This window comes from Pholis gunnellus (assembly GCF_910591455.1).
Source record: "Pholis gunnellus genome assembly, chromosome: 15".
Taxonomy (NCBI): domain Eukaryota; kingdom Metazoa; phylum Chordata; class Actinopteri; order Perciformes; family Pholidae; genus Pholis; species Pholis gunnellus.
The window spans coordinates 11018625-11043515 of NC_136542.1; the positions used below are offsets into that span (position 1 = coordinate 11018625).

The window sequence follows — 24891 nt, forward strand, 5'->3', positions numbered from 1 at the left end:
TCATTTAATCTTGTTCAAAAATCTCTTGAGGAGTTACGAAGGTGTGCATTGTTTTTCCAGCACCCAAATAACACCAGAATACATTTATTATAGCAGCCCATAGTAGCTCATAGCCTACTTGGTGCAATCTTTCTCCAAACATCAGACACATAATTTACCGCAGTGGAAACAGCACAAGCATGGGTGGCCAGCAGTGGCATAAGACGGAGCAATGAATCAGACACGACGGACCTGTTCTCTGTTTTCACAGAAAGGACTGTGTTTCCTACATTAACTCTCTTCCCTCTGTGCTGTATAAATAGATAAAGATTGAGTAAGAGCGAGATGACTGTGGTCAGAGGGTTTAGAGTTATAAGGAAGTGGGCTCTGCTGCAGTAAAGAGATACAGCAGAAGGAAACAGAGTTCTGCTGAGGTGGAGAGCTTAGTCCTTAATATCCTGATCTGTTCCGTCTGCACGTGTTGGAGAGGGTCACAATAGTGGATCGTGACCCGGACACTGTCATACTTAAGGCCCTGGAGCCAACGCATGCAACCGGCTCTTCATAGGCCGAGTTATTTCGTAAGTGCTTATACGTAGATGAGATCACGCATCCCCTAACAGAAACGGGGAGCACCACACTATATCGCTGAATATTTACGCCCCAGTAACTGCCGGGTGTAGCTGCTGCTTAGCTAAATTAACTGAGCTATCTGACAAAAATTAACGTTAGCTTACTAACGTATCACCAGTTTACAAAGAGAGGATTATATGACTGTCACATCTGACCTGATAATGATGGAAACTTTTCACATTTCACTAAAAAAAACCCACAACATACCCGGAAAAGCTAAATTGTAGTTCCCCTAATTGTTAGCCTGAGTGACTTATTACTGTCGGCTATGTCAGCAAAAAACGGGTATTTCCCCACTCAAATGTGAAAAACACATATCTCGATGTGTGGGGATATAAATAAAACAAAGTTACTGCATTACCTCCATAAACCAGGATTACCTGTTAAGTTAATTAAATCATTTGGCTTCTAAAGCTGTCATTTTTGGATGTCATGCTGCAGCTCTCGATGCTACAGTGACTTCCTGTTTGTTGTATGCTAGAGGAATCAACTGTCATTACAGTATATAGGCTACGGCATAGCATATGTTATATTTATGATGGCTGACAAAGCAATCTCAGCACACAGTCCATTTAATTCCTCTTCCGGAAATTTCAATCATATCACATGATTACACGCTGCAGAACAGCTACTAGTAAGATTGTTTTGTCCGCTACTGGTTCAAAGGTCAAGGACGAACTTTCGATTACAACATATGCACGACGATTTTAATGACTCACTTTTTTCTTTTGTCTTTAATGCAAAAAAAAACTGTCAAAGGGCACTGATCATCGACATTTACATGGGTGAAATGAAATGTAACCTCAGAATCTTCAAGACACATACACAAAAACCGTGTTACCACAGAATCCAAGAAGTCCGAGGCCAAGGTGGTATCAGAAGCTAGTTTCAGGTCTCATGTACACTCTCAATTCCCCTTGGAATAGAGGAACCTGACCGCCTGCACTCTGGGATTGAAACGACACCAACATCATCAATTTGCTCCCTGATGCATCTGCAAGAGATAACAAGCAAAGGCCCAGTGAAATGGCCTTGTGTTGTCACTGCACCTGTCACCTCCCTGCAGTAAGTGATTCAGTGGTCATTAATACCAAATGATAATGTTGATCATTTTCTGCAACATAACTCAGCGACAGAAAACACATCTTCGTTCTCCCGGCCGCATCAAAAAAAAAAAAATAATCTGATTTCAACTTCATCTTCTGACAGAGTGTTCGACTAGAAACCACACTGTCATACTCCCTGTGTGAAAGTGGAGATATGCAGATATCTGATTACTGGGGTACAGACTGCTCGCTGCAGTGACAGCTGTGCCGCCGTGATAGGTGGGCGACACAGCAATGTTAGCGTGTGATTGTATGCCAACGGGCAATATTGCCCAAAAGTTTAACTGCAGCCAACTTTTCCACACTGCCAACTGGTTGGTGGTTGTCGCGCTGGCCAAAAGATCTGAGTGGTTCAGGAAAAAAAAAAAAAAAGCAGATTTTCAACAACTTCGGACGACTAGTTGCTTGAGTTGTCGACACTTTTGTTTTGCAAGGAATGGCGTTTTATATATATATATATATATATATATATATATATATATATATATTTCCATGGCTCAGCTGTGCACCTCCATCCTCTACCTCCTGTCTCATCTCCTGCAGCCAGCTGTGGGCTGTGGAGGAGTGGTGTGTGCGGGGCAGAGGAGGGCCGGCCTCCAGGGAGGCGTGGAGTGGCCACTCCACGACCAGCCTGGAAGGCACTCGGGCAGCCATGGTGCCTTTGTCTCCCAGTCCAATCTGGCCACCTCATCTCTCCCATCCATCCATCTCTCCCGGCGCTTCCTGCCTACCCGTGTGCCTGCTGCAGCCTCTCACGTTACAATGGAGCCAGGCCTCGATGGCTGTTGCTCAGAGAGCAGAGAGAGTCCCATCTGGACCACAGGAGAGACTGAAGAGAGGCGGGAGGTGGACAGGGAGGCAGTCAGCGACAGACCAGATGTATTTTAGTCGAGGCCAGGGACTGATTGAATCAGAGCTTCTATCTACCTTGATGCAGTCGTTTTAATTTTCACAAGAAGAAAAGACACATTCCAAACGGGTGAACACATGCTGAATCTGTGATTGTGGGTGTTTCAGAGAGCTTTTAATGAGCATAAAATGTGTCCAGTAACACATCTAAACTTCATTATTTAACTAAAATGTTGTGTTAAATGTTTACATCATTTTTTTGTCATGTTCTTTGTGACCGTGTAATCAAATAATAGGTCGATCAACAGAAAATGAATCAACTATTTTGATAATCGGTTTATTTGTGAGAAACATTCTCTGGTTACAGCTTCTCAAATATGAGGATGTGCTACTTGTTTATAGGATAGTAAACTAAATATCTTTGGATTTTGGTTGGATAAAACCAGGACTCTGAGGATGATACCTTGGCGTCTGGGAAATTATGGCTTTTTATACTATTCTATGACAATTACCTGACTATTAATAAATAAAAATTTAAAAAAATTAGCTGATTAGATCATGAAGATGATCTTAGTCGTGGCACCACACTGCATTGCAAGACCATTAACACCATTGAAGTAGATTTTGCTGGCGGTGTTTTGGCTGCATGTTCACCCTGTTCATCGCAGTCCCCCCCCCCCCCTTTTCGCGTCTACTCCCGGTGACACCACATCGCTGCAGTTTGGGGGTGTATAACAGCAGACCACGCCCCAAAGCTGCTACAAGAGTCCCTGCGCCACTCTTTGATGTGAACACTCCTCCACGCGTCAGGCACGTGGCAACCCGGTGGAGAAGAGTAGCGCGCCTGACTCTTCCTACATTGGGATGGTGGAGAGGAAGCCTTTGAATTGTGGAACGCGGCTGTTGTTACTTGGAAGGACGCGGACTGTGAAACAAGCTGAATTCAATGTAGGCTACTTTGTATAAAAGAAGGCGGTTTGTACAGGCAGGGTTGGGGAATAAAAGGTTCAAATCAAGGCAGTAAGATTGACTTGAATGAAAAACAACTCGACAAGGACTTAAAAGGCAGATTTTGCAACTCAGCACTTCAATTCGACTTGATCTCACGATTAAAGTGTTTTTGTTTTTTTTTCCTCAACGGTTAGTCGTAGTCTCTGACCTTTACTACGCGCATTATATTATTCGTTTGGTATCTTTACAGTTTACAGCAAAGCATGTTTTAGGCGCACGGGGAATAATAATTATTTTAATATCCTCCACTGAGGACAGGTCAGACAAAAAGTTTGTTTCTTTGCATGCGTGTCATAAACACAATTTTGGCATGAAGAAAAACTGGTAAATCATTTCGAATCAGCTAATATTTACAGGAAGAATGAAGTGCAGCTGCAGGGCGGAGGATCAACAAGTTGACCGGAGCGCAGACAGTCCGACGCCGGGGCTGCAGGGCTCACTCCAGCCGATTGGCAGCTCCGCTTTGTTGTCTAAACCTTATCTGCTGAACCCAAACTAATCGGTTGGTGACCGATGGGAAGAGAAGGGGGTTATGGAGGGCTTGTGTTTGTTCGCTGCGACTGAGGAATGCCTTTGAGACTTGGAGGGGGCAAAAGAAACTTTAGGGAAACTTCAGAAATGACTTGTGGCTCTTCACGTGCGCGTGGGCTGCTGCATGGTAACAGTTTGGCTGTTTGGTAGAAAACTTTTTTTTAGGTTCTCGCCCCTGAAGTTTTCAAGGCATATGGTGAATAAATGAATAAATTCACTTGGCCATGCATGAACTTTGACAGCTTTACGCAGGGTCGAGTTTAGCTGAGGTTGCTCCTCAAACATCTGGAAACAGCTGTAGTTGAATCGACAATATGTCTACTGAGTCCTCCCTGAATCAATAAATTGAGAAAAGACGTACAGTAGCCTACTGTCAGCTTCACAGTGCAAGATCAACATTCTTGGAGACAAACTTTCGCCATAGGCTATTTTACCTTTTTCTACATTTTCAAATAAAAGCAATGTTTTTCAAACTTCTTTTCCTGCGATAGGCCAATTAATGAAATATCTCTCAATCCATTTCTTCCACATTCCACTATAAAGACTTTCTCAAACCCAAATTGACTGGCTGGGTTAAAGACAAGTGGATTTTAATGGTTTAATTTCAGAAAACAAAAAGAAGATGCAACTAATTTGGCACATTAGTGACAGTAATACAAGTAAGAAATTGGCAGCTTTCATTTTGAGGAAGGTATAAAGATAATTTAGCAATGAATAAAGACTCAGCTACAAGTAAAAGTCCTATATTTAATTAAATTAATGGATTATCATTACTGATGCATGAAGGTGTAAGTAGCATTGTATTGTTACGAATGTGATGTGAAGGCTATATTGTTGTGTATTTAAACAAACTGATATTTTATGAGGAATCTGTGAAGTAACTATAATGGGGTAAAAGTAGCCTAATACTTTCCTCCTGGTAAGCAGCCTATAATGAGTCTACTCAAGTGAATTACAAGCATCACACATGTACGCTACAGTAGAGTAAATGTGGCCGGCCACCACCGAAGAAGAAACCATATCCCGTCCCAAGACTTCCCCGGTTCGGCCCCCGGGGTTGATCAGCTGAGAACCTGCACTTGTGATTGACAACCCCCGAAACCCCGTCTCCGTGGAAACCGCCTCGGTGGCGCCGCGAGGGCTGGCTCGAGGGCTGCTGTGAATGGGGGTGACGTCACGGCGCCGGCGCCAGAGAGTCTGCTCCAAAGACGGAGCGAGAGGGGAGAGAAGGAGGAAAAAGAGAAAAACGGGGAGGAAGAGAGAGAGGTACGGGGTGAGGCGGCGGCCGCTGGAGGTTCGCTCGGCTTCTGCACCGGCGTGCTCCTGCGCGACTTCATCACCCTTGCCCGTCGTCAGGCATCAGTCAAAGGCGTCGTGCGAAATGAACTCAGCTGTGGGAACGAAAGGAAGACGTGGAGAAAAATGGAAACATCCTATTGCACCAGATGTGGACGCGGACTGCAGGAGTTTCCAGATTATATTAGAAATGAATAAGAAACGGGATCGCCAGACAGCTGAAGGAGAAGCTGTCGTGTGAACAGAGCCCCGCGCGTAAAACACTCACACAGATGGTGTTTTTGCTGGATTTTGAAAAATATTGCAAAACATGCGACTGAAGACGCAACAATCATCATGTTATAGATTATTGTATCGGCCAACTGTTTTTTGACTTCACCTCCTCTGCTCACAATAATCCAGGGAGGAATAGCTCGCGTGAGCTTTTACCAACCTCTGCAGGCTGTGCACTCAAAACTGCGTCTCCTTTTGTCCATTAGGATTACTTTGGCTTTTAGGATTTCCTTGTTTGTGTCTTTCAGATGAATTGTTCTGCAAAAATAAACACATTAAAATAAACCTAAACCATCAAAATGACCATTTTTTTCTCTCTTAATTCTCTCTGCATCCCGAGTTTTAACAGTCCCCCCCCCGCTCCCCCTCTTTCAAAATAAATAGATTTATTTCTGTTTATCAAGGAAATGCAATGCAAGATTCGAGCACATCACAGCAGTCCACAACTGCCCCCGGGGACAATTAGTTAGTGCGGCATCAAACAGCCCCCCCACCTCCAGCTGAAGAGTGAAGCGTGTAATTCCTACAAACAAATGGCTCATTCAGAAAACGTTAAAGTGTCAATAGTAGTTAATCCCCTCTTCACGTGCTCAGATATGAAAGCCACATTTTGTAGGCCGTGACTAAATGAACTTTGACACACAACATACTCAGGTGACAATCAACACAGAAGTGCACGAGACCATAACTGATGCGTTTAGATGTGCTCAGCCACTTAAAAACCATGGAGGTTTACTGGGCTGCGTAAAACTACACACCTCCAACTGACATTTAGAGTACAGGCAAAACCTTACATTATTATTATTTGGTTTATTGTTATAAGGCTGAACTCTGAACAACAATGCAATATAGTGTGATAATGTATTTATTCTTGATCGGTACCTAGTGTGCGCAACATCAACATGTTGACAGATTACACTTAATTCACCTCACTGTTGTAAATCTAAAGCTGCTCCCGGTGAATAAAATATAGTCAATATTATGGTGCGTCCAATTACTAAATCCTATATATATATATTGCCTGAGTTTTACCGCACACGCTATATCTTTAGAAGCTGTATTTTCTCGTGCATAAATACCCCCAAAAATATTTTTCTTATCGCTGGTCTGACTAGTTTCCTGGTGGAAGCTGTTTCAGTTTGTCACTCAAACATTTCACCCTCACTTTGTTATTCAGTCTCAGAAACTTGCCTTCACACCAGGTCCGGGCTGAAGTGAATTAAGAATCATCACACGCGCCTGGTACCTGTCATCACCGGTCCACACCTCCAACCCTGCACATGTCAACTAAATGTAGAAGAACGAGTGTCTGTAATACTAAGTCATCAGACATAAACTCGTGCTCTGTCGTTCATGTATCAAAGCAATTTTTATTCTGAATCGGAATATCATTTTCCAAATATTCCTGCTTGATCTTCATCATAAAACTACAAGATTTCAATCATGCAGGCGCAGGTATTGGCGCGTGCTCACACCTTGTCCATAGGCAATTGACAGCCATGCGAATCATTAATTTTCTTGATCAGAAACAGGTAAGGGCTTAATTTTCCAAATTGCCCACCGGAGCTGCTGAAGCGCACTCTGGGTTCCGCCTCCAAAATGCGTTGCCACTGGTAACCCGGCCGAGAAGGGGAGGGACTTAAGAGCGAAGGGCCAATAGTAGAGCTAAACGGTGTTGAGTGACACAACCTCCTCGACCAATCAGAGCGTTTGACCCGCCTGCGTCGCATGCCCTGCCTGCTGCCTATATAAACCACACTGACAGCTTGGCTCGCTAGTCTGATCGCCGATCGTCTGGCAAAAAACAGGATCTTTAAAGAAGCAAGCTATCGACACACGCGACCCTCTCTCGCCTAACTTAATACTGACAAAATGAAAGCAATAAGCCCCGTGCGGTCCTTCCGGAAAAACAGCGCGAATATATCAGAGCACTCCTTGGGAATCTCTCGGAGCAAGACCCCGGTGGATGACCCGCTCAGCCTGCTGTACAACATGAACGACTGCTACTCCAAGCTGAAGGAGCTGGTGCCCAGCATCCCCCAGAACAAGAACGTCAGCAAGATGGAAATCCTGCAGCATGTCATCGACTACATCCTGGACCTGCAGATTGCGCTGGACTCCAGTGTCGCACTAACCAGCCTGCATCACCCTGCGCGGCCGGGGCAGGCTCCATCCAGGACCCCTCTGACCACCCTCAACACAGATATCAGCATCCTGTCATTACAGGTAAATTACACCGTAACTAAACAAGGAATCCCAATTGGGGAAACAATAGCCTGGTGTGTTGTGGAAGATAAATAGCCTAGTGGATTTTTATTTGTGCGCATAACCAGTGCGCCTTTGTAGCCTATGCGTAACTCGCACAAAATGGCTTGTTGAAAAAGAAAATGGCATGTTTTTTTTTTTTTTTCCTCCTTTTGTACAGAATGAGATGAGGAAGAGATTTCGACCTACATAGTAGTGTGTGCAACGCCAGACACTTTCGATCGGATGCCGCGTAAAGAATTAACATTTGGTCTGTTTGTTTGTTTGTTTTCAGTCCCCGGAGTTGCCATCAGAGCTGATGACAGATGACAGCCGGACTCTGCATCGTTAAAGCGGTAAGTAGGCTGTCCTCGTGTCTGCTACTGCATTCTGTCCAGGGCTCTTAAGGCTCCGCTACAGCCTGTCTCCCAGTCTGCTGGAGCAGAATGGGCTAGAATTACCATTTACCAATCCATTTGTTCCCTGCTAATGTGGTTGACGTCTCACGTTGCTGTAATGGTCCCAATATGTTTTGCATGAGAATGCGCTGCATCACTGGGGCGTCAGTTATGACAAGGGGCGGACAGTTGGCTTGACTTGAATCCAAATTTTAACATTTTTATATTTATGTATATATATATATATTGTATCTTACACAAAAAGATCAGACCATGGGGCTCCCATTTTAGGACTGTAAACTCTCAGTAAGGTGAGCCCGAGTAATCGAATAATTCTGTGACTCATCTGCTGTGTCTTAAGACATTTTTGCATTGGAGTTTGTTGGAATGAAATGGAAGACATTCGCTCCAGGCTGCTTGTGTTACTGTATATAAGTAGCAGTCGTCGGGGTTGTATTATACCCTCTTGTGTCTATAATGAAGAGCATCTGCAACAGGAAAATAATGGCTGTTTGGATTACTGCTACTACGATGTCTGCACATAATTGGTACAAGAAGTGGGTAGGCGCCAGCTGAGCGGCAATTACGCTGATTCTTCCCCAGATTGTAGGCTGAAGTTGTGCGAAAAGTGTGTGTGTGCGTCCCCCCTTCTCGCTCCCTCTCTCTGTGTACATCTGGAGCGCAGCGTTTGCTTAGTATTGGGAGTGTTTGGTTAAATGTTAAAAACTGCGGCTTCCTCCCTGGCGCCAGTCTGTCCGGATCTCTGCCCTGTTTGCATTTTCTAAACACGCCTCTCTTTCTCAATCTTTTGCAGGTGTTTGGTCAAGACGTAAAAACACACACAGGACCTGGGGAGCAGGACTTTCCGCCCCCCACCCCCCACCCCACCCCCCTCCAACCTCTGTCCTCCAGGCCTGGACTTTTTTTCTTTTTCTGCTGACGCTGAAATCAAGAGACTTTTGCTTATTATGGGACAATCTAATGTGATGTGTTTTCTGTATGGACACTTCATTATTATTTAACTTAAGACTTTTTTTTTTTTTTTTTTTTAATTTGTGGTTCCTTTCTGGAAATGGAAGGCGCGCTATGTTCCCGACAGTGGGAGGAAAACCGAGATTATTGTCGCAAGGATTATTCCCCCGCTCAGCCCTGTCCTTCTCCTTGTTGAAGTCTTCGCTTTTTTTGCGGAGGTGCGAACGTGAATAGAAAAGACAACTTGGTTAGTTACTGTAAAAAGTTTTGTCTTGTCTTGTCAGAATTGTTGGCACATGAAGGACTGGACGTTGTTCAAAAAAGTAAAAATGAAAGAATGAAACCTTGTGGACTCCTCTCCGGAGTTTATCTTGTATAGTTGCAGGAATTTGAAACTTCTGCAAAAGTGTAATGTTGTACTTAATTATGCTGAAACTTTTTATAAAAGTAATGTAAATTGTACCTTTTTTATACAAAATAAATCAAAAACGCAACTTGAACATCTTTCATTTGGGGGGGGGAAGAGAGTGAGAATTCAATGTTGGTATCGGTGGTTCAGAAGACATCAAACCAGTGCGTAAAATCTGTTTCCCAGCTGACTTTCTATAGAACTATAAGGACATGGCCGCGCTGTATGTACAGTTAACATCTGACGCACTTCAAAAACCGATCCCACAACAAAGTGTCCTTATCAGACCTGCAGTATGTGACCTATAACAGTCTAAAACACAGCGTCAACACTTCCCCGAGGCAAACGCAACCTGGAGCCACACAGTTGCATAAAAGCTTATTTAAGGCGCACTGACTGCACTTTTACTTTCTCACATGCTATGTAAAGTAAATAGGATTAAATGATTCAGCGTGACAGGCTGAGCCATTAAAGCACCGGGCTTTAGGCTGTCTTAAAACAAAACTGGAAAATTATGGAAATTTAACTTGGGGGTGAAACTGGGCCGCTGATGCGTTACGGATTCCAAAAGTAATGCTTAACTTATCAGAGAGGTAGTTTAAACATTGATTTGGATTGGCCTGTGCTGCATTCCGTTATATAAGTTTGCCTAAAATACCTCTCGGATTACAAATAGCGCTAGTGTCTAACGTTTGACTTTATATTATCCAGACGAAACCAAAGTGACGGCTAACGTTGCTGCTGGTTTCGGTGCCAAATGCCCAGGTAGTCTGCTATGAACACAGTGGACCACGCGATGGTGGGAAGCACTGCTTGGATAAATTTGCTTCTAACAAATATTCAGTGGGGTGACCAATTAAAAGCTCTTCAATGTCCCGAGGTGGTGTTGGCCAGTGCGCACTGTAGATGACTTGTGGCAAGACAGGCTAATACAGCCCTGTAGTGAAAGCCCAACTGTCAATCATCTCCTTCCTGAAATCCAGCAGGGCTTCTCACATGTTTTCACACCACAGAGCCGCCAAGCTATTTGATGATTGTACCCCAGGGAGGACTTTATGGGATCTCTCTTGATTACGAGTAAGCTTTAGGAAAACTCAACTATTTACATGATAAAACGCTTTGAATCCAATTATCATCCAATATATAAACTTCTGTTTAACTACAAAAAAAAAACCCTCCTCAGGGAACTCATGCAGGTCCACGCACCCCACGTTGAGCCACTGAAATGCATTATTTGCCGTCAGTAGTTTTGAAGACTGACGGGCAGTGTGTCCGTGACACCAGCCTGCAGCACGTTTGTATGGACAGTGCGCCATCTATCGGCGAATAGAAGCGCAGCCAGTGACGCCCTCCTGCATGTCTCTGTTCTTCTGAACTGCATTAGGTAAAATGTTAAATTGGTGTAGAGAAGACTTAGTTTAAATATTCTGGTATTTTCAGAAGCCTAATCCAAGTCCACTGAGGCTCCTCATCGACAAACAGCTGGTTTTCCTGCATAAAGAACAGAAGAGAAAACATGACTCATTTCAAGGGTCCACATAGCAAAACGTTTATTGAAGTGAACGCCTTTTCACAAGGAACTATGGAAAAGACATCGCCACTTTGGAGACTAGTGCACACACTTATTCTATCATAGACACTGCACCACTGTCTACACGGCCATCTATTCGAGATATTCTAACCACCAAACACAGCACCGCACCAAACACGTCGGAGACAAAAGCCCCCCCAGTAACACAGCTTTCTTTAGTAGTGACTACATTTCCTTAGAAACACATTTTTTTTGTAACATATAACGTCCACAACATGTAACATTTCCTCACTAGACTACTAGACTAGATTATTTCCACAACAGCACCATATTCACACAAGAAATCACACTTAAATCATCCAAACGCATGGGACACTTAAAGCAATCCTAATCTGACCTGATAGAAGTATTTTTGGTATCATTAACTTTGTAGTCAATTGTAGTTAAAAATGTGTCTTTAGATTTGTAATTTTTTAAATAAAAGGTGATTAAAGTAAAGCTTCAGATTGCGCTAGATTACACATTTCCTTTCTAACAGTAGAACACATATCTACTCTAATTCTTTGGAACACGTCACAACACTAACAGTGTAACAACATCAAGAACAACAGTCTATGTGGCCCTTTTCATACTAACGACCAGCTCCTCAGAGGACGCTCTCCGTCTCGTCTCCTAGGCTGATGGTGCGCAGGTTCTGGTTGTGGATGGCTGCGGTTGTGGTGTTGGCAGTGCTGCTGCTGCTGCCGGGGGTGATGATGACAGCTGGCGAGAGGTTGAGGCTGGAGGAGGAGGAGGAGGAGGTGGTGGTGGAATCCGTGCCTGTGATGTTAACCGGCTGCTGATGGCTGTTGTTGGTGATGTTGGTGTCGTCGGGGCTGTTTGCGTTGTTATTAAGGGTGCTGATGCTGGTGGTGCAGTTGAGGTTGCTGACCCCGCTAGACGGCCACCCCTCATCTGGGCTGCTGGCCATCATGCTGGCCTCGGACGGCGCCTCGGAGCAGATGGACATGCGGGCCACCGCCGTGTCCTGCAGGCCGCTCAGGCTGCTGGGGAGGAGGCCCCTCTTCTTCACCAGATCCTCCAGCTCCAGTTCAATCAGGCTGGGCTTCAGTGCTCCTCTCTCTCCGTCAGTGTCTTCTTCAGCCTCCTCCAGAGAGCGGTCTGAGGAGCTGCCACTGGAGCGCATCCCTGAGTCAGACGAGTCCTTCTTATCCTGGAGGATATCGGCGATGAAGCTAGGCTTGGTCAGGAGCCCAGTGGGCTGGGAGCCGCTGTGGGAGGACAGAGCACCAGCTCTACCCTCTTTGTGGAGGAGAGGTGTGGTGTTGTCGGCCTCTTCTGGGCCGGAGTCTTCATCGCTGGGCAGCTTGTGGTACAATGACCCGCCTACCTTCTTCCTGGAGCCCGGAATCCTGGACAATGTACTGCGGTCCAGCTTCTCATCCTCTTCACTGATGGGGTCTAGAGGCTGGGCATCGGTCCCTGAGGGGAAGTCCGTGGCATCACTCGTCTTGGAGCCTCTCTTGGTGAAGGATTTGCGGCTGTCTTGGTCAGCTCCTTCCTTGGCCTGAGGAGAGGGAAGAGGATTCAATGACAAGAACATGAATATGTATAGGATCTTGTGCTATTGGCCAAGAGGCCTCTGAAGAGGGGATTCCTGTCCCTCCCTTCAGTGCCAAGAGAAACAAAGACTATGAGCAAAAAATGTAGAAATGGAAGAAGCAGAGATCTCTCCTCTTCCTAGCTCAGAGTAAGACATTTGCTGTTGCACAGGCCAGAGGAAAACAACATTTAAAAACACAACATACAGGCTCAGAAACTATGTCGACAGGAGTTACTGACAATAGTCACCACACTGTAATCAGACCGTGGGAGCTTCTACTCAATTTATGCCGTCGATGATGCAGTGGCAAGAACTCAACAGTGTACTTGTGACTGTCCACCCACCCCTTTGTCCTCTGAGCTGGCAGCCTGGAGGAATTGTCCAGGGTGGGGCTGCACGGGCCTCTCTCCCCCAACGCCGGACATCTCCACCTGCGCCATCTGACCGATGTACTCCCTGTAGGCATCGTGGTACTCAGCCTGCTGCTTGTCCGTCAGCTTGCAGATGTCATTTGAGGATTCCTGAGAGTTGAGGCTGGACATGCTCGAGGTGCGGAGATTTGCCACCTGACAAGACGAGAAAAAAAGTTGGGACTGGTGTGCAAACATCCACGTGAGTTTGTTGGGGAATATATATTCACGTTAAAAGTAACTGAAGAGTGAGACTGCTGTATGGTTGTGGGCTCATAACCTGAATCTACACCCGAATATCATAAATAGAGAAATACGGCACGTAAAGATTCTATAATTACATTATAGAACATATTCAGAACATGAGAATGAGACACAGTGAAAAAGTCATTGGCAAAGGTCGCACACGGAGTGGCAATGAAAGCTGTGGTGCGTTTTCAGTTTTGGGTGATGTGAATTTGAAAAAGATCACAAAGTGAGATCATAAAATAGCAGCAGAGACAGCTGTCTATGTGTGAGTGTTTGCGAACAGGGAAGATCAAAAATAAAAAAACAGGGGGCCCCTTGACACCTTTTGGTGCGCTGCAGTGTGTATTTTTAATTCAGCCGTGTTCAAAAGCCGAGCTCTTTTCTCACTCACAACCACACTAATGTGAAACCAGTGAGGCCACCAACACACTGGCTTGATGCTTGATGACTTGTGGCCATGTGGCGGTTTGGAGTGTGTGCTCATGCGACCCCATTTGTGTTGCACGCTCACACGTATGCTTACCCCAGCAATGTTAAGGCCCTTTATGTCTTTGCATGTTTGTATGGGCTGGTATAGTGTGCACACACACACACACAGGCAGACGCACGGTTCACGTCCGTCTGATCCGATCTGCTGTTGTGTTACATTTACACTTAGCTCCTGACAGGAGGACTGACCGGCCAGTGCGAGTTGTTGCTGTGTCTCGGAGGTTCCTCCAGCCCCGCTCCGCTGAGCTCCTCAAAGCTCAGATTCAGGCTGAAGGCTGCCGCTTCATGCTGGGCCCCCCCCGAGCGTCTGCTGGGCTCCCTGTGGTGCGAGCTGCTGTCCTGCTCGCTAGCAGCTCGGGACTCCTCTTGAAGCGGAGCCTGGGTTTCAGTGTGACGTAGTTCCATCACCTGGGAAAGAGATTGCAACTTACTGTTTCAGGTCGACGCGTCGTTTGACTTTTGTTACAGGACACATGAGTCAACATGTGACATACGAAACATGCTTGGTTCACACGTGCTTGTGAGAGTGCGCTGTTGCCCATGTAGCGATATTTAGCTGTCCCCCTCCTCTCCCGACAAAAACCTCCCTTCATCCAGATATCAGTCAGCCATCTTGAACCAGATGTCTGTGCTGGCTGCGACCTGGCAACACAACACTGGATAGAGTACGGAGCTGTAAGGCCACAGCACTTTCCAGCTGCTCCTACACGAGCTCGGCATTGGATCTCCGGTAAAACACGACCAATCCAGGGCTCTGGTTTGGTATTAGGAGCACAGACGGACATCTGATGAAGTGAACCCGGCTACATGTGTAAGTGATTTCAGCCCCCGGCTCAGCCGACTGGACTCCTGGCTGACTGAATAGCGCCCTTCTCGTAATGCGGATTATGAAATTTCCATCCCAATATCTTAGCGCAGCACAAGACGTCGTATTATGAGATGTTGTCTTGCTTCTTTTTGGACTAAACAAGAGCTGACATGTATCAACGGGAGAGGCTCTGGCAGGGCTGAGCGTCTGCAGAGTATCACAGAGTGAGCAGAATGTATGCAATTGTAAATCTATTTCAGGCCTTTACCCTAGAGGAGTTAAGTTATTGTTGTTGGTGGACTGATGCTTTCTATATCACTTACTTATATACTTGATATGAAACAACAAACACCCAATATATATTTATTAAATAGACGCCAATAGCAAGAATATTGAACCAGGCTCTGAGGCAAGTAAAGACACCACACAAGAGAAATGTAGTCTCACCGTTCCCCTGAAGAGCTGCCAGTCGCCGAAGTTCATCTCCATCTCTTTCTTCAGCTCATCCAGGTTGCACTGAAACAGCACTCTACCATTTATATTAGCCTGCAATGGACAGGGAAGGGACAGACTGGTTTGTCCACAGAAGTTGCATCATAAGGAGGCATGGCAGAAGGAACTGCACGTCGCAAAAAAAAAAAACGACACAACCAGAAAACATGCAGTAATTATCTGAGGAAGTATCCGAACACGGATCCGATTTTGTATGTTATTGACAGACGCACCTTCTTGATGATGGATGTGTACTGAGGCAGCATGCTGGGGTCGATTCCATCTAGCTGTCTGAGGCGCTCACACACTGCATCTGTGTTCAGAGAGCTAAGCAGGGCCGCAGGAGAGACCTACACACACACACACACACACACACACACACACACACACACACACACACACACACACACACACACACACACACACACACACACACACACACACACACACACACACACACACACACACACACACACACACACACACAATCAGAATATAAACAACTTATTCAGAATGTTGTTGTGAGTTAAGGTTACCAGGGCAAACTCAAACACTCTGTTAGACCAACTCATCACTCCTAACACATTGATAAGGGCAAAACGAGCAACAATTCCTGGCAAACAGACGTGCAGGCCTGTTACTGTGAGGCACACAGAGGTGCAAATCCGCAATCCCACACAGTAATTCTCTCCATCAGTCACACAGTGTAAGTGTAAAAGTAAACAAAGCTGCCAACCTATCCAAATACACGGTTACCTGCTCTTGTTCTTTTTCTCGGAGTATATAGAAGCACATAAAGCGTGTGCACAACACTTAAGGGATGGAGTCTGTAAGTCTGTGGGTTGCTGCCGCGCCGCGCCGAAGTCGGCTGCCGCCAAGCAGCTCCGAGGCTTTATGTGACTAATACCGGTGGCCTGTTGATGTTGTCGAAGGCCTCACAGAGAGCCAACATGCCACCCGCTGGCACAAAAACTAAAACCTCATCCCCCCCCCCCCCCCCCCCCCTCCCTCCCTCCCTCCCTCCCTTTCTTCGCTCGCCCCTCTCCCTCTGGTTCTGCTTGTCTTGAACCCTCACTCTTGTTCCTTCCTTCCCTCCCTTCCTTCCTTCCTTCCTCTCACATTCCTTCCCTCTCAGCCTCCTGCACAGGCCTCCTTCTCTCTCTCCACCATCTCTTCCTCCTACTCCCTCCCTCCCTCCCTCATCTCTGCTCTCTCTCTCTCTCTCGGCTATTAACACCATTAGGACATGGCTTCAGACTAAGCCCCCTGGCTTTGTTTCTGGTTTCGAGGGAGAGAGGAGCAGAGCTTAGTCGGACTGAGAGTAGTTGGTGGACAAAAAAAAACAAGCAGCTCACACCATACAGTACACACTAGTAGGTGCCAACTTTCTGTATTGGTGGGCAAGAGGATGAAAACTGGCACTCGGGGAGTTTCGCTACTGTTCATGTCCACACGGTTGAGGATTTACTCTAGAATGACACTATGTTAGTGAATCTACTGAACTACCACAAGACGTGAAGTTGTGTTTTGCTTTTACTTCCAATGGATGAGTCTATACAGCATGCTTGGTAGTACCGAACCAGTGTGTTAGGAATGAGGTGGAGATACACGGATGACGGAGAAAAGGAGTTGGATGATGAGATGAAAAGTAGCCATGAAACCGGAAGTGTACCTGCTTTAATTTGTAAGGCAGCGACTTTAAATGCTTGATAAGGAGACACAAAGAAGCAGACGGACAAATAGTCAGACACAAATATGCACAGAGATTTATACCATTATGAAGCCGGGACTGTACCTGTGAAAAAGGGAGAGCGGAGGGATGCAGAGGCAGAAATTAAGAATAGACAGACAGACGAGCACACATGTTGAACTCATCATCGGGGGGGCAGGAGAGACAGAAACAACAGAGCAGACGTCTCTCTGTTTCGCAGCGGGAGAGGAAACGGCTCCTTTACAGTAGCAGCATGTCAGACTGGAAAAGATGAGGCTATTGGAAGTAGAATTATTACACAAGCAGATTTTGTTTTTTCGCCGGAGTCAGCAGGCTTTGCAGTCATAATCTTTGCAGACAGAAAGGATTGCGGACGAGACCGAGACAGAGAGAAAAAGACCCAGAAAGAAAATGAGACATCTCTTACTCTGCGCAGAAAAAAGCAGAAGTTTCAATTCAGGGAAGGCCTCGAATAAAGACTCCTCGATTCAGACTGCAAGCGCGTGTTCTAAGAACGTGAGCGAAGGCGTATATATGTCTGCGGGTGTGTCTGCGTGTCTTGGTGTGAACCCTCTCAGTGTGTGTGTGTGATAAGACTGTAATTACAGCTGGGCTGAGCTCAGGGCTGGGCAGAAGGATGGGGAAGAGGAAACAGAGCTCTGTGAGGGAGGAAGCGTCTTGGTAAGGAGATAAGCTCTACCAGCACTGGGCTCATTGTCAGTGTGTGTGTGTGTGCGTGTGTGTGCGTGTGTGTTGCCAGCCCCAAACAGTTGCTCTGATGATAATCCCGGCAGCCCGAGGAATCCATACTCACACTTATATCAGCTAAGCAATTACACTGGGCTGTATCCAAAGACACGCATAAAAGTGAGAGTGTGCGCGCACGTCCACATTCACAGATTTGCAGAAATACAGGCACATGTGAACACCACACAAAGAGATCAAGTGTGAACCAAAAAAAAGGGATAAGATGGGCTCATATACATGGGATGAAAATGAGGAAATTCATACGAAGGAGGAAAGGAAACAAAAGCATAAGGGAAGATATGAGGAACCAAAAATAGTGTCAAATTTAAGACAGGGATGAAGGTTTGAAGACGAAGATTGAAGCAAGAAATGTAAAAGACACAAGAATACAGACGGAGAATGGAGGGGACTTTACATAGTAATCTATATTTAAATCTTTCAAACAGCTCCTTTAAACGCTTGCTGGCAGCGCCCTGATAAGTGGCTTTGTGGAGCAGAAATCTCCTGAGTGGTGTTATCATCAAATTGTTCTAATAGTGGCTGCTCGCTCTTAAAATGTCTGAGATTCAGTTCTTGCAACTCCATGCTTTCCTCAAGTGGGTTACCAACACTTTTAAGTCCATTTATGAGAGAATGTGAACAGCTACAGTGCCGACATCAGAGTGAACTTCATCTAGCATATATATATATATATATATATTTATATACACACATGTGCTGAAGCTTGTGACAGAATCGGGCGGTCATTGTTGCACCTCTGCAGTATTCAATGTAAGCATGCTGCGGCGAGTGCGACGGTCTATATTTGTTCTCTCGGCTTTTGTAAGCCACAGAATAAGTAGTCCGTGTAACATATAGGCGTGCGTGTTATGCATTCAACACAAGAAACGACAAATGTCATTATCTGCAAACATGCAGATAATGAAGGACGGGTTGCATTATTTGCATATCCGCAGAGCTCCACAACTGTTAACTACATGTTACCATGGTAGGTTCAGAGGGACAGGAGGGGAGGCCTTCTCTGGCATCCTCTGCAATAACATCCTGACATGGACACAGAATGGAGACAAGGATTGTGTACAGAGAACAGCTAGTGGACGTCGAGTTCATCGCCACTTCATTTATAGAATAGGCTTTCACAGCTTTACTGCAGGTTCACAAACTGAACGGGGCTTGAAAGAGGCGTACGCCACCACCCGCTCAGAAGCTGTGATCTATAAGGACAAACTCGAGAGGGGGATTTATGAAAGGAAACCGCGCACTGACAGGTATATACGTACATTTGTACGTACCCAAACATTTAGCATGGATCCTTTGAGCTGCTTTATAAATGAGACCCTTGGATAGTGGTTTGGCCCAGTGGCAAGGAAAACAGGCTGATATTGAAATCATCCGGAGGTAAAACAAATTACATCACACTGAGGAAAGGGAGACGAGGAAAGAGGTACTTGAGAGGAGAGGAAGTGTAAAAAAAAGGAGGTCAGAAAGTGATGCTGCAGGTAGACAGAATGGGCCTGAGTGCATATTAAACAAAGTGTGTTATAAAATAGCATAGCAACATTATTGGGTGACATAATAGCACCATACCCTTTCTTCAAACAGGAAACAGAGAGCCATGAGAGCCGGACCAATCACTTCAATCACAATCTCAGAAACGATTTAGTTGCATAATGCAAATACTACTACTACTACTAGTTTGTTTATCTGAGGCTGTAATCATCTAGTGTGAGATGATGGCACACGTCAGATGGCTCTTATACTTCTTTACTTACTAGTCCGTTGGTGCCGTCCTTAGGTTGACCGGGTTTAATGGAGGGGCGCGAGGATGAGGGGACATGGTGGGAGAAAGGCCGTGGCAGGTGATACGGATGATGGGGGAAATAAGGCTATGAGGGCAAAGGAAGGAATGAGGAGAGGAGGTCAAAATAAAATGAAAATCATATGAAGGAGGTCAGGCACACACAAAGTAAATTGCAGCGGGGAAAAGACTAACTTGCTCACCTTTCCTCCGTAAATGAGGTGCAGGTTATTTAAAAACATGGTCATATGGTACACTCAAAGACTGTTTACTTTACAGGTTATTCAGGTGTAACTGCCAAGTGGGAAAATGCAATGCTACGTTACGATAACGTGCAGTTTACTCAGCATTTAAATTCAGTAAGGGCCTATTTAAGAACAGTGTGGTTTTGCGGATCACTGGGTATCACTTCTGTCGCTATCATGTGGCCAGCCTTTCCAATTTGATTCACTTTGTTTATTTTTTAGATTATCAAGATCATTTTTTTCCACTTGGGCTTTTCTACAATAACACGGACACACAACCTGATGGGCTCCAAGTAGTCGGTAGAGGACTAGAGGACTGATCTACACATAAGTCCCTTTCCCGTCTCACCCGGTTGTAAAAGGGGTGCTGAGGGCCAGTCATCCCACTGAAGTAGGCACTGTGAGGCTGAGGAGGCAGAGATCCGGTGAAGGAGCCCGCTGGGGAGCAGCCGGCAGAGGGCTGGCCATAGCCCGACTGGGGACGGGGCACTGCCTCTTGCAGGGGCAGCGTGGGATAGGTCACGTGCATCTGCTCCCTGGCCGCTCGCACATCTAAGAGGAGGACAGAGCCGGAGGAAGAAAAAGAACAAGAGAGAAGGGGGGGGGGGGGGGGGAGAAAAGGAAGTGTTTGTCTGTGAGGCTGATGATCATATCTTGGCTAGGACTATAAAGACTCTTCAGATCCACCCATGCATCAATAATTTAGTTTCATCATCTCAAGAGAGTTTAGCCAGTTGTGAATCCACAGAGAAAATAAATGTATCAAACAATTGATTCTTGAAGCGCTGTAGGGAATACAAGAAGACCGATGTTCCTGAACATGTTCTAGAAGACAATCAAACAGCTAAACGCTGGAGAGGAAACGAGCACAGATGTTACGATTACGACAATCTTCAACTGCGAATTCCATTCTCACGTTGATTGCTTTTACTCCCGTTTCTTCCTAAACCAGCATGCGCGCTGATATTCTAGTCTTTTCCAAACGATATGCCGCCATCGTGACGACTTTGCTGCTTCCTGACAAATAAATTCACCCATGTAAACAAACCAAGCAGACCATTTTTGAACCCACGGGCACTATCGCATCAGTACTTTTCCACAATTGTTTTCCCATAAATCAATTTGACTCCGAAATGAGCGGAGTAGGCACCGAGGAGGGAGCTTTGGTAAGAAGAAAAAAAAAAAAAAAACTCCCAAATTAAAGTTAAATAAGCCTGGAGACAGAACAGAGTGTCTCTGTGTGGCTGGCATGAAAGTAAGAACCAGAAACAGAAGCAGGCACCAGAATGTCTCCTGGTTATACAAGTGGCTGCTGAATGACACGCTGAGTGAGACCCAATCCAGCCTGCGAACACAATGGGGGCCTTATGATGTGAGTCAGGCTCATGGGCGGGTATCACTGACAGCACTGCCCACTGGCTGGCCACAGGACACCGGGCACGGAGGGAGCAGGACGACTGGGCAGGAGCACCGGTCACCTTCCGCTCCATGGGGACACGTGTAGAGGTGAAAACACGCACACACACACACACACACACACACACACACACACACACACACAAATAAACACATGTTTCTGTGGATACATATAAACACCCACACACTTTTAGGACGTCTGGTTGTAGAGCTTGGTCAGCTGTGCTCTCCATGACTCAATGGAACAGACTTTGTGTGTGTGAGTGTCGTCTGTGGTCTCATAACACTATGATGCTGCAGCTTCACACTCGGCGTCATCGACACTCCTGTCCAGGCTGAATGGACGCTGACGCACGGTGGTCGAAAGTACAGTGCCGCTCCGGCTTACAGTTTCATACCGATGCACTGCGTTACGTCACTATTACTGCAAAACTGTGAAATTCGGTGCAGCTGTGGAGGCAGATTGGTGACAGCGAGTGAACATTTTGTCCTGATCCCACGGTGTCGGACCAAGTCAATTGTATTTATATAGCCCAATATCGCATATTATAAATTTGCCTCAGGGGGCTGTACAATCTGTGCAGCATATGACACCCTCTGTCATCTTTGACCCTCGCTTCAGATAAGGAAAACTCCCCAAACAATAACACCTTTAAGAAAGGGGGGAAAAAAATGGACGAAACCTCAGGAAGAGCCACTGAAGACGGATCCCTCTCCCAGAACGGACACACGTGCAGTGCTGTGGTGGAAATCTGCTCGACATTTGATTGTTTGGAAATGAGAAGCGAGCTGAGGGTTTTCTGAGAGCCCCTGCAGTGGGTGATGTTAGAGCAGACCCCGCTGCAATGTTATGAGTAATGTCACTGCCAAATGAGCTGGCACTGAACTCCACACATCACAGAGAGGACAGTTCTGTTTCTCCAAGCTATTGTACACTCAAGCCTTTTTATGTACTTAAGACAAAACCGTACGATAAACCTCTTTTTCTCTCTCTCTCACACACACACACACACACACCCTCACACACAATAAACCTTGCTAATTCTTGCTGTTTTTCTCGCAGTCACCACATCTCATTTTGCGCCTTGGTAGCCTAAAAAGGTTACTGCGCATGCTTCTTAACCATAATGTCTCAGGTTCAATTCCTTATATTTGTCCCCCGTATCTGTACAAATACTGAGTGTGTATAAACCTGCTATGATCTCCCTGAGTTTGGGGTCCAGGTTGACGGTGCAGGGGCAGGAACATCTCAACATCTCTAGCAGCGAGAAACGGGCGTCCTGGAGGACAGGAAGACCTCGAAGCTGCGGACGTCTCCATCAATCTCCAGCAGTGGCTCCACGTCCTTCGTGGTCGGGATGTTCTTGGAGATCCTTCAGAGGAAAAAAGAAAAGGAGAAAGATTCTAATTTAGCAGGTGATTATGTGATGATGCTTTGCTCTCTCCAAGGTTAGGGTTAGAACTTTTATTTGGCGATAATGAAAGAAAAGAAGTTACTATATGACTAAATACTGCAAGTCTTTAGTCCAAATGCTCATAAAATATACGACAATAACTCGGGAGGTATTAGTGGCAGATGACACAAATGTGTCAACGTGTCAGTTTACACTAACTTCTGACTGCTAGCTCAAAGGCTCGACATTGTGACGAAAAAAGAAAAGAGGAACTAGCAAGCCGTACTGTCAAGATGGAAGAGATATGCAACGGTCATCATCATCATGAGAGCGGAGAGATAACTGGATTTAGAGAAGGCGAGATAGTGAAAGGGGGGGATGTTTGAGGACAGATAGAGAGAGGGATGTTATCTTTTCTCTGCAGAGGAGAAAACCTGAGAAGATGACAATCAGGGTAATTTAGCAAGCGGCAGACGGAAGCGCCTCATGATGCGCTGCTACATGATGTTCGTTATCGCAGACCTCAAGTAAACACCATGTTTGGAGATTGTTTCCATTACTGTGTGATATAGTGTTTCCTGTCTATGCTGCAGAAAGCAACAACATTGTATCACATCAAGAATTGTCAGACATCGAAACTATTTATTTAAAATTCGTTACAAGACTGCACAAACTCTGGCGCCGCACAATATAATCTACAGCTTGAACCAGTAGTTTAGACGGGACAACGGCATCTCTGAAATGAGGAATACTCAACATGAATACTCGAGTGTTGAAGTGGGGAATTCAATTTCAGCTGCACAAGGTTAAACACAGATATCAGTTTAATCAAGGACAGTGTAACAACAAACCCAAACACCAACAACCCGGAGCAATCGTTACATCTCGTTAATCCCATCATTCAGACATGAAAATATGGAAGTCGGAGTGGCCTGTGACACGGACCATTCATCAGCAGAATGTGCCGCTCTTATCAGATGAATAGGGAGACTCCAGCAGGGAGCGGACATCTTTCTCATCTCTGCCTCCATTCCTCATCGGAGCCCTTCATCATTCTCTCAGTGGATACTTTTCTTCACCTTTCCCAAGAGTCTGCACACTGGTGCGTGCTCTGCAGAGCACACAGCCTGATGAGTTGGGCCTGATCTGTCTTTCGGGAGTGAGCACAGGCGGGCCTTTCTGTGACTTGATTGGATGATTAGAACCATCGCTGCTGGACGCTAGCTAAGTCAGCGTGAGGTCAGCATCTGGCAAAGGGGTTCGACGTGGCACACTGTTAGCTAATAATCCAAACAATCAGATAAACTAATCCGGTTAACAAACTGGCAGTAAATGCTCACCGTCTGCCCAGTGAGTCTCTCATACATAGTGATGGTCGGACAAAAACCACACTGCATGCAAGTTATGATTTACATCATTTCAATGTGAGGCTTTTCGCCGATACTCATACCCAGACTGCTTACAGTGAGCGAAGAGGCCGGGGTCCAGTCCTCTGTTCAAGGGCATTGTGACAGGACAGATGGCCGGTGACGGACACATCTGCTGTTGCACGGGCTCGAACCTGTGACCTTGTGGTGACAGGATGTCTCGAACCAAAATATAGAAGTTTGGCAAAAAAAATACAGGGATGGAAGACCGGCAACATGTAAATGGCCCCTCACAGACTCAAATGTGTACTACAGAGTGTCACAAGGGCAATCTAAATTATTGGCACTAACTCTATATTTAGCAGACCAGCCCAGGTGGGTCACTCCAACCCCAACTGTCCCAACCCCACTGCCAGTCCAGACCCACTTGGACTGAAAGGAGAGAGAATAGACTGTGAGCAGGGACGGCACAGAGGCACACAGCTGAGCTCCAGTGGACAAAGCCCTCTCAGTCTGTCTTTCATTAGAACCTTTACCAAGACCCAAAAGGTCAACGAAGCTCCATGTTGGCACACAGATGAACCCCCGCTCCCGTGACCTCTGCTGGGGAGGATGAGTGGGATGCACAGATGTTACCTGCACACACACGCACACACACACACCCACGTAAAGCGTCTACCGCAAACACCTGGGCAGTGGAGATGGGGAAATTCAAAGGCCCAGATGAAGGGTGGAGTGTGTGTGTGTGTTTGAGCGCATGTGCAGACACATGTGTACAGTATAAGTGGGTGTTTGGTTCCTTTTCCCATGAACTGTATTAACCCGTATACAGACAGAGAAGCCCTTGCTTTTCCCCATTTCCAGCTGGCTTACTGTTGTTTATTTGTGGGTCTGCAGACACAGACCAACAGGAGCCAGTGACACACACAC

The 24891-nt window shown here is 45.9% G+C and overlaps 2 protein-coding genes across 2 annotated transcripts in view; one reads left to right on the forward strand and one right to left on the reverse strand.

Annotated features, from left to right (window-relative positions):
- Window positions 1-7470: 7470 nt before the first annotated feature.
- id2a (inhibitor of DNA binding 2a) lies at window positions 7471-9780 on the forward strand. Its single transcript, XM_079174303.1, has 3 exons — window positions 7471-7904; window positions 8218-8278; window positions 9135-9780. Exons 1-2 carry the CDS (start codon window positions 7551-7553, stop codon window positions 8272-8274), a joined length of 411 nt encoding a protein of 136 aa, XP_079030429.1. The 5' UTR covers window positions 7471-7550; the 3' UTR covers window positions 8275-8278; window positions 9135-9780.
- A 1451-nt stretch (window positions 9781-11231) lies between these two features.
- Window positions 11232-24891, reverse strand: part of kidins220a (kinase D-interacting substrate 220a) — a 42259-nt gene continuing 28599 nt past the window's right edge. Inside the window, 11 exon segments of the mRNA XM_079174962.1 lie at window positions 11232-12799; window positions 13180-13401; window positions 14173-14391; window positions 15239-15337; window positions 15517-15633; window positions 18726-18785; window positions 19514-19627; window positions 20134-20336; window positions 22393-22438; window positions 22440-22469; window positions 22471-22573. Coding sequence (XP_079031088.1) covers window positions 11879-12799; window positions 13180-13401; window positions 14173-14391; window positions 15239-15337; window positions 15517-15633; window positions 18726-18785; window positions 19514-19627; window positions 20134-20336; window positions 22393-22438; window positions 22440-22469; window positions 22471-22573 — 2134 coding nt within the window. The 3' untranslated portion in view covers window positions 11232-11878.